Source organism: Apodemus sylvaticus, chromosome 10, assembly GCF_947179515.1.
Source record: "Apodemus sylvaticus chromosome 10, mApoSyl1.1, whole genome shotgun sequence".
Classification (NCBI taxonomy): Eukaryota; Metazoa; Chordata; class Mammalia; order Rodentia; family Muridae; genus Apodemus; species Apodemus sylvaticus.
This window is the reverse complement of record NC_067481.1, coordinates 24,290,580-24,300,088: the sequence shown is the minus strand read 5'-3', so window position 1 is coordinate 24,300,088 and position 9,509 is coordinate 24,290,580. Positions and strand designations below refer to the sequence as shown.

General features: G+C 54.3%; 1 protein-coding gene across 1 annotated transcript; it reads right to left on the bottom strand.

Moving 5' to 3' along the window:
* Window positions 1-184: 184 nt before the first annotated feature.
* Nr1d1 (nuclear receptor subfamily 1 group D member 1) lies at window positions 185-7,868 on the bottom strand. The gene is made up of 8 exons (XM_052194315.1): window positions 7,178-7,868; window positions 4,055-4,408; window positions 3,685-3,773; window positions 3,438-3,582; window positions 2,489-3,132; window positions 2,000-2,185; window positions 1,355-1,565; window positions 185-690 (listed from the first exon to the last, which is right to left on the bottom strand). The coding sequence occupies exons 1-8, from the start codon at window positions 7,206-7,208 to the stop codon at window positions 491-493; spliced, it is 1,860 nt and encodes a 619-aa protein (XP_052050275.1). The 5' UTR covers window positions 7,209-7,868; the 3' UTR covers window positions 185-490.
* Window positions 7,869-9,509: the final 1,641 nt, after the last annotated feature.

The following is a 9,509-nucleotide window of genomic DNA, read 5'->3' as shown; positions in this document are numbered from 1 at the left end:
TTACTATATATTTATGTAATAAATATATGATGAAAATAACCCCCTCGGGCACCCCCCCCTTAGACTTGCGTGCTGTTTCCCCATATTCTCCCATCTGCTGGCAGAGTACCCACCCACAAGCTGACCAGATGGAGAGGTGTCCCCCCCTGGCATTAGTCCCCCCACCCCCAATTCCCCAAACGAGCACACATCACAGAAGCCAGCTCAGCTGTGAACTATTGGATTTGAGACAGGAACAGAACAAATCGAGGGGCCAGAGGAGGGGGGAGAGCAAGAGTGGTTTAAATAGGGGAGGAAGGGGGCGTGGCGGTGGGGGTGGGGGAAGAGTTATTTACAAGAAGGCTCAGGGGGCCAGAGGCTCATCTTGGAATATTTTATAACAATATAAATAAGATTCTGGTTTGCTTTTCCTTTTCGTCTCGTAAAGGAGAGAGAAGTGCAGAGTTCGATTCTGTACAAGGGGGCAGCGGCAGAAGGCCGGCCGGGCGGGTCACTGGGCGTCCACCCGGAAGGACAGCAGCTTCTCGGAATGCATGTTGTTCAGGGTCCGCAGGTCCGGCAGCTTGAGCAGCAGCTTGGTGAAGCGGGAAGTCTCCGAGGGCCGGTTCTTCAGCACCAGAGCCCGAAGAGCCCGCAGCAGCGTCTCCTGGAGCTGCTCCACCGAAGCGGAATTCTCCATTCCCGAGCGGTCTGTGGGGAAGACGACAGCAGTGAGGCAAGCTCCCTGAGCTCCTCCTCCTCCTCTGACGAGGACACGGAGGTCTGCGAGGACCTGGCAGGCAAGGCAGCCTCTCTCCCTGAGGCCCCTCAGAGGGCGACCGGGATGGAGAAGGAGAGCACTACTCCTTCTCCCGGGCCTCTGCCCTAGAGCAGGGCACGCCCACATGCTGGCGGCATGCCCACATGCTGGGGGCACGCCCACATGCTGGGAGCACGGCCACAGGCTGGCCACCTCCCACTCAAGACCACCCTCCTACCCTGAGCACGCCACGCGTGGCCAAGCTCCCTTGTGATTTGCTCTGTAGTTCCCTTTGCCTGGGATGCCCTTCCCCCTCTCTATGCCTGGCAGTTATCTTGTCCCTTCGAGGCCCCACTCAAGTGTCACCTCCTTCCCCAGCTCTCCCCGGGCAGAAATAGTTGTCTGTGCTTACTTGGTTCATGCTTCTTCTGTGACACTCCTCGCTGTTTTATAATTAGTCGGGCATGAGTCTGTTTCCCAAGCTAGACTGTGTCTGAATCATGTCTGTAGCCCAGTGCCCAGTCCCGGGCCTGGCATAGAGTAGGTACTCCATAAAAGGTGTGTTGAACTGAACTGCGTGTGCCTCCTCCAGGGTCAGGTGAGAGTTTGGCTCACCTGCAGAGACAAGCACCACTGCGGTGAACAGGCCCAGCTCCTCCTCCGTAAGCGCCAGGGAGTTGAGCTTCTCGCTGAAGTCAAACATGGCATTGAGCAGGTCGCCCATGCCCATGGCGCCGAGCTCCTGCAGACTGTAGGTTGTACGGCTCAGGAACATCACCGTCTGGTCCTTCACGTTGAACAATGATGCAAAACGCACCATCAGTACCTGAAATGAGGATGGTCATTTTGAGTGAGGGGGGAGGGGCGTGTCGCCAAAGGACCCCTAGAACCTGCTAACGACTTTGAGGGGTGTTGCCTTAGGATGCCAGTAAGGGGGGGGGTGGTCAGCCTCCAAATGGTCAGTGAGGGATCCAGGCAGGAGTGCCCGCCACTTCTGGAATGTATTTAACCGAGGGTCACCAGCTCCTGTCTAGAGGAGAGTGTGTCTTAGGGTTACTGAGGCAGTGAGTTTGGAGTCACACCAGCTTAGAGGCTAGAAGTCCCACAGACCCAGAGGTGGCGGCGGTAGTAAGAGTTCCTTCTCCTCAGAGAGAGAATACAGTGTCAAAGACTCTGGGAGCCCTTTCCCACCCTAGTTGCCACACTACACTACTGGGGCCTTCCCACGGACAAGATCAGGGAACCTAAAGATCCGCTCACCTCAAAGGTGCCAGCCTTGAGCAGGGTCACCTGGTCGTGCTGAGAAAGGTCACGGAAGCCCGGGATGTGTTTGGCAAACTCTACCACCTCTCGCACGGCAGGCGTGAAGCTCATAGAGAAGTCCTCCCAGATCTCCTGCACGGTCCGGCCACTGCGTCCATGGGGATACATATTCATGGGACATGCCTAGGGGGAGAATAAGGTACAGAGAGGCATGTTAGCCAGGTGCGCTCCCCAGCAGGCCTGGTTCCAAGTGCTGTCTGGGCTAAGAGCTGTGGCCCTGGAGAATGGGTCTCTCACCTAAAACAGTAATCAGGTGCCAATTGGTGATTAAGGATTCCCAGGCAGAACCCAGACTTCAGGGTAGAATGTCCTTTCCTGGGCGGAAGGTACCCCACCCTCCTCAGCCTCCAGGAGCACTGGCTGTCTTTCTTTAGGCCTAGTCTTCCAGGCCCCCTCCCTCTCTCCACACTGGCTCCATGCCCTCACCAGCAGAACATTCTTGGTGTTGCCTTGCCGTAGACTGTTGGCAGGTGCCTCGCCTTCTGGGGCCGAATATACGTGGGTGGGGCACAGACGGTGCCCATTGCTGTTAGGTTGGTGGCAGCCGTGGTGGGCAGGGCCAGAAGGCCAGGTAGGAGGGTAGGAAGAGGGACCCTGGCGTAAGCCATTCAGTGCTTCGTTATGACGCTGAGCCGCCAGAAGGTTGTTGTCGTTGGGTGTAGCTGAGCATCCCTGGCTCTCCCAGCGGTGTGGAGGGGTAGCTGAAGGGCCACTTGATGCATGATTGGCATTGAAGTTGCCAGGTGAGGTGCCTAACTTGTCATGGGCATAGGTGAAGATTTCTCGATGGGCCCGGGCCACCTGGGATATCACATCCTCCACGGTGGGCTCGGGGCTGGGGGATCTGGGTGGTGTCAGCTGTTGTGGGAACTGAGAGAAGCCCACCAAAGGTGTGGGGGCTGGTGCAGGAGGTGGGGAGGGGCCCATGGAGCCTGAGGTGGGGTGCGGGGTAGGCGAGGTCTCTAGAGGGCACAGGCTGCTCAGTTGGTTGTTGGCCAAGTTCATGGCGCTCTGCATCTCAGCAAGCATCCGTTGCTTCTCTCTCTTGGGGATGCGCCCGAAACGCACAGCTGCAACGGGGCGAGAACAGGGTCAGGAAGTTCTGACATGTTCACACGCCTCTCTTTCCTCCTTCCTCCCGAAAGGGCAGGACCCCAAAAGCCTGGGGTTCCACTTCAAAACTGAAACCAGCAGATGATGGGGGAGGGGGTGATGAATGGCAGAAGTGTGTGTGTGTGTGCCCAAGAGGTTAACACCTGGCATTCTCAGTACCGTATGTCTCAACTTAAGACTCTTTCTTAAATGGAGGGATGAGGCAGGTAGAAGCTGGGTGGGAGGAATTGGGGTGAGGAAGAGACGTGGGATACTGCCTTACCATCTCTAGACATGCCAACAGAGAGACACTTCTTGAAGCGGCACTGCTGGCAGCGGTTGCGGTTGATGCGAACGATGGAGCAGTTCTCATTCTTCAAACACCGTTTGTACTGGATATTCTGTTGGATGCTCCGGCGAAAAAAGCCCTGGAAGGTGGGGTGGGGGTGGGGGGGTGACTCGTGAACGTCTTCAACTAAGCTGAGCCAGTGCATCACCTTCCCCGGGTCCTCAATCCCAACCCGCCTCACCTTGCAGCCCTCACAGGCATGCACGCCATAATGGAAGCCTGAGGCCACGTCCCCACACACTTTACACAGAAGGACCATACCATGGAGCTCTGTGGGAAGAGACAGGCAGAGGGTAAGCAGCGAGGCCCGAGTGGCCGGAGATACGGACTCTTTTCAGGCTGAAGATTCTAGGAGGGGAAAGCTGAGGGGCTTCATGTCTAGGTGACAGACTGGACTGGACTGGACAGGAGCTGGTACAGCTCTTAAGAGAAATTCCAAAGGCCAGAGCACACACCCTCCCCCAAGAGTAACTCTCGGATGGACACCCACTTTCGACTGAGTCCTGGCTCACTTCCTTTCCCCTGCATCAGCTGGGCATTTATCTACTCACTGGTAATGTTGCTGGTGCCCTTGCTGGGGGACACTCGGCTGCTGTCTTCCATGGCCACTTGTAGGCTTCCTGGGGGGCTCCCATTATAGAAGGAGGAAGAGGATGATGATGATGATGAAGAGGATGCCGATGATGCAGAAGAAGGGGAGCTATCATCACTGAGGCTGGGTGGCACACTGCCAAAAGAGCGGGCAGGGTCCTGGGTGAGGGAGCCAGTGGGTGATGGTGGGAAGTATGTGGGACAGCCTTGAGTCAGGGACTGGAAGCTGCCATTGGAGCTGTCACTGTAGAGGGACTCCGGGCTGGTCCGGCTAGGGGAGGAGCCACTGGAGCCAATGTAGGTGATGACACCACCTAATGAGAGAACACAGGGGAGGGTATCAACCGTCATGTCTGTCATTCAAGGACACCACATGACCATCACCAAAACAGTTAGACCCCCTAACCTTGGAGCAGTAAGCATTCTCCCACATATGCTAAATATAGCAATCGGTCAACCTAGTCAGCGTAAGAAACTCTCCGGCTGGGTAGTGGTGGCTTGTACCTTTAATCCCAGCACTTGGGAGGCAGAGGCAGGTGGATTTCGAGGCGAGGCTGGTCTACAGAGTGACCACAACAGCTAAGACTACACAGAGAAACCCTGTCTTGGAAAAACCAAAAAAAAAAAAAAAAAAGAAAGAAAGAAAAGAAAAAAAAAAAGAAACTCTCCACACACTACTTATGATAACCAAATCCCCCCCCCCAAAAAATACCCATGGGCATTTCTTTGCACAATACGTTCAGCTTCTGGTTTGGGTGGGAGGTGTAACTCCAGTGGGCATCTCCTACATGGGAACCCCTGGCCTAGCTGCTTTCTGGGGAGTATCAACAGCAGGTAGGGTCTTAGTTACAAGGGACTTGGGAGTGAGATGGGGAGCTGAGAACCATTCATAAACAAAAAGCTAGCCACTAGTTCTACCCCGAGACCTTTCCAGAGATGGACCCTGCAGCGTGCTCGGTAGCTAGCCTAGCATGAGGAAAATAGAGGTGTACAAACATAAAACAGTCGCCGTTCTCTCAGACCCAAAGGCATAGATAGCCTCAGAGAGAACTGCAGGGAAAGACTGTTCAGCCTGGCTCTGGCCTCTAAGAGATGAGTCACAATGACCTCTGAGTCCAAGAGACTTAGAAACGTGATATAGAGATAAGACTCAGATGAGTTGCAGGAGATGAAAGGGAGAAACAAATTGTCCAGCGTGGAGATTTAGCAATTCCCCCTAGGTCTCAGTCGGGTGATAACTTTAGCTCTGTAGCCACACAGCAACTTTGTCCCTCTGGTTACATGGCTGGCCAGGTGGTATTCGCAGAAGAGAAGGGCGACTTGTCTGCCACACCTCTGCCAAGCACTTAGCTTGGCCTGCCATGGGTGGAGTGGGGAAAGGGGAGGATCCTCAGACACGTGTGTGAGCCGACACAAGCCATGCCACCCGGTCTACAGAAGCACATGTCTTGCTCACCCACTGACACACACTAAACTGGGCAGGGCAACCTTAAAATAGCTCAAGGTTGGTCAGGGTGAACCCTGCCTGTAAAATGGTTGCAGACCGGCTACCCGGCTACGGTTTCAGGGCTGGGTTGGAGGATGGGTTATTTATGCGGACCTAAATGAACTTGACCTAGTTAATCCTGAAAGAGGGCATGAGAAAGTCACTTAAAAAGTCTTCCAACTCTGAAGTGAGGAGCACTGCTCAAAAGACCCTAGGTCTAAATCTAGATCTCTATCGCTATTAATTGGCTTTCCAATGTAGAGGAAATCAACTCTTGTCTCTTGGTCTCAGTTTTCCTTTTTATGAGGGAGGAAAAAAAAAAAAAAGCCCGAGTGACGATAAGTAGTAAGTTGTCAACTTTGATTCTAAGGCGTTCGTGTTTGGGTGGAGAAGACATTCATGGCAGGCAAAGAGATACTTGGGGAACAGTAAAACTTTTGGAACAAACATGGAAAGCTGGGTCTGAATGCAGAAAATGGATGTAGGGACGATTAGAATAAAGGGGAATAAGAGTGATCTGATGTGAGGTTTTGCTGGGACGCATTAACTTGAGACCCAAGTCAGGGGTGCCCCCATATTACTCAAGTCTCGGTCATAGAGGGTAAGAGGGCCAGGCAGTCTGAGAGGAAAAGAAGCCAGGCGGGGGCGGTGAGTCAGCCAGGCTTCACCCAGATCTAGGCGGAGAAGGGCGGGGCGGGAGCCTGGCCCTCAGCTGGCCTCACGTCCCCGCTCCACGTGTGCCCCTCGCACGTGGCACCCCAACGAGGAACCCCGGAATTCGAAGCACCGCCTTCTCCGCTTCCCTTATGGCGCAAGCAAAGCCCCGCCCTCGCCCCGCCCCTCCCAGGCGTCCTGGCTCGAAGGCTGGCCCTAAAACCGAGCTGGGCCGGGACAACTGAGGGGAGGAGAGAAGGCAACACGCGTTGCTCGGGCAACTTGAGGGGCGGAGCTCATTATGTAACGAGGCCGGGGAGGCAATGACCAATGGGATGGCGGCCACGGCTTCTACTGAATGAAAACAAATGCAGCACGTGGGCCCGGCTCTGCAGCCATGTGAGCCCTCCCCAGGCTAAGTCACTGTGGGTGCCCTGCCTGGAGATGAGTCCCAAGCACCCGACTCCTCAAACCGAGCTCCTCACTGCCGCTGAGGATTCCCCTGCGAGGTCTGACCCATTCACTCAAACCCACCAGCCCAGATCGCCCCGCTGCACCCCAGACTCCCTGGAAGTAGGCTAGAACTGGAGGAAAGGGAAAAGAGACAGGCAAACTACAGCTGCAAGGAGTGGGCAAATAGGGACGTGTCCGGAGATTGCCTCAAAACGCTGAGTCCCCCTAAACTCTTCCACTCGCCACTGGTATCCACCCTCTATTTCATCTGCCCTCGGACTCAGGGGAACTCAGAGGGGTGGTGGTGATGCGTTTTAGGCACATTCCCAGCCAAAATAACCCTCTCTAGAAATCTTACCTAGTGGTTGTCATCTCTACAGTAACAAACACCAGCCAGAGGGAATCCCCAAGCCCTTACAAAGTTCCTCTCATAAAACTGTGGATGGAAATGGAGACAGTAACAGAGCAAAGACTATAAGAATCTCAGTACCTGTGTTGTTGTTGGAGTCCAGGGTCGTCATGTCTTCACCAGCTGAAAGCGGTCATTCAAACTGGACCTTGACACAAACTGGAGGTTGTAATGGCCTCTCTCGCCCCCTGGGCAACGGCTGAGGGAGACGAGTGAACCCCGCAGTTCACAATCAGGATTCCAGGAACCGAGCAGGTGGCTATACTGCAGCCCTTCAAAGGGGTAGGATGCTGAGGCAACCGAGATCTGATTTGCATGGGAAGAGCAGACAGAGTGTGTGTGAAGAATCAGCCTGCAGCAGTTCTGGCTACAAGGTAGCAAGGAGAATCGGGTCTCTGCAGTGCACCGGATGCCACTCTCTGAAGGCTCCGCAGCGAAGCAGGGTAAATGAATCTGGAGCTCCGGGTGCAAAAGTCCCAAAGGGAGAGAAGCTGCAACCAGGAAGTAAGTAGGTGATGGAGAAATGAGGCACCCAGACGCAAAGAGAGACGTGTGCCCTGCTACGCTTCCTCAGCAGTAATATTTCACTCTGCCAATCTCAACCGCCTTTTGCCCGAGCCTTTCCCTGGGACAGAGGGTTCTGCGCAGGCGCCAGGAGCCCAGGGTTCCCGGGCCGCACGCGGCACTGGAGCAGGTACCATGTGATTCCAGGGAGCGCCTCGTGCCCCAGTGACACACTTTTCCAGCAGCCGGCACGTTGAGCTCTATGCGTCTGCGCACCGCCAAGATTGTTGGGATTTGTAGTCTACTGACAATGTAGGCGGAGTGTGCATATTCCTTTTCTGCTTTGCAAAAGTGCTTGCTGGCAGCGGGGAGGAGCTGAAAAGTGGACTGGGGTGGGGCTTTCTGAAGAGTCAGGGTGGCGTGTTTGGAAAGCCTTGTATGGCAAGGGCATGTGAATTCCTGGGGAGGGCCTGGCAAGCTTTACTGTTCCGTGGAAGATCAAAGCTAAAAGGCCCTTTCTGCAAACCTAGCAAACGTGAGAGCTTCACGTGATTGCAGAACTGACCTCACCCTGAGGTTATTGGTGACAAGGAGAGAAAGATCAGCTGGGAAGGGAGATTTCCCTTAAGTCAAGAACTTAAGCAGGTTTTTGCTGTGGTGACAAGGTGGGTGACAAGCAGGGTAAACCCCTTTCCCCTCTACACCCTAACCCCAGCCCCCACAGGTAGGACTGGCATAGCACGGGGATATCCCTAGGGACTCCCTGTTTGCTTACTTGACACCACACTGCCCACTCAAATGACTTTGGGGTGAGTCATTTCCCTTTGTCTGGGAAATAAAAAGGAGAACAGAGGGAAAGTGCTTTGAGTCCTAATGGAGAGAGGGGGTCTCCTCACTGCAGGACTTCACGATAGCAGAAGTCCACAGTTTAGAAAGGACATGAGGATCATTTAAATCCCCCCTCCCGTTGGCAGGGTGTGGTGGCTCATGCCTGTAATCACGCAATCACCATACTTGAGAGGATGAGGCAGGAGAACTGCCATGAATTTGAGACTGCCTTGAACTGCAAAGCAAGACCCTACTGAGGAGGAGGGGTGCGGATCTTCCCTCCTCTCACTGAAGAGGAAAAGGGGCAAAGTTCACTGCTTATTTCTTGTGAACGTCACAGAGACGATGGGTACATGAGCAGATGAAGAACCTAATCTCTCTTTCAGAGCAGCAGTTGTCTCGGGAGTGAGAAACACGGAGGTCTGGCCAAGAGGTCTGTCCTCTAGGGGCTTGGGTTGTAAAGAGAGATGGAAGCATCTTCAAGCAGGCAAGGACGCCTCAGCCACCTGCTCCTCTCTCCAAGTCCTCTGTAATTTCAGTGCTTGGGGGTGGGGGATGCCTTTTTTTTTTTTAACCTGAAGTCTTCCTCTACTTGCTCTTAGGAAGCTCCAGAGAAATACTGGAATCCTGGGAAGTAGAGAAAAGCGTATGGGACGCTAGCTACTTGGGAAACCCGAGCCAGGAGGACCCCTTTGAGTCCAGGGATTTGAGACTTAAACCACATGAGACCCTCACCTCAAGGCTGGAGTGAGGGGCACCAAAGGAAAAGAAAGCTGAGAATTGACCGGGCAGCAGGCTTAACCACTGATGATCTGAAGGCTAGACTTTAGCTTTGTTCTCTCACACCTAACAGGCTTGGAAAAGAGGGGAAGCAGGTTTTTCTTCCGCTGCCCTGGCCCTTGGGTCCGGAGCTAGGAAGTTACCGCAGAGCACCATGGGAGGAACTGGGCGGAGCTAGGACAAAGAAGACCAGAGGCTTTTCAGGAAAACTTGGTTTTGAAGTTAGCCTCCGCTCCCTCTCCCTCCTCTCAGTTGACTGTAGGGGGAGGGAGGGCTGGGAGGTGAGCTGCTCTGTCCCTGG

Coding starts and splice junctions, on each gene's coding strand:
- Nr1d1 (XM_052194315.1), bottom strand. CDS start 7,208: ATGACGACCCTGGACTCCAACAACAACACAG. Junction 4,409..7,177: donor GGACTCCAACAACAACACAG/GTACTGAGATTC, acceptor TTCTCTCATTAG/GTGGTGTCATCACCTACATT. Junction 3,583..3,684: donor ATGCCTGTGAGGGCTGCAAG/GTGAGGCGGGTT, acceptor CCCACCTTCCAG/GGCTTTTTTCGCCGGAGCAT.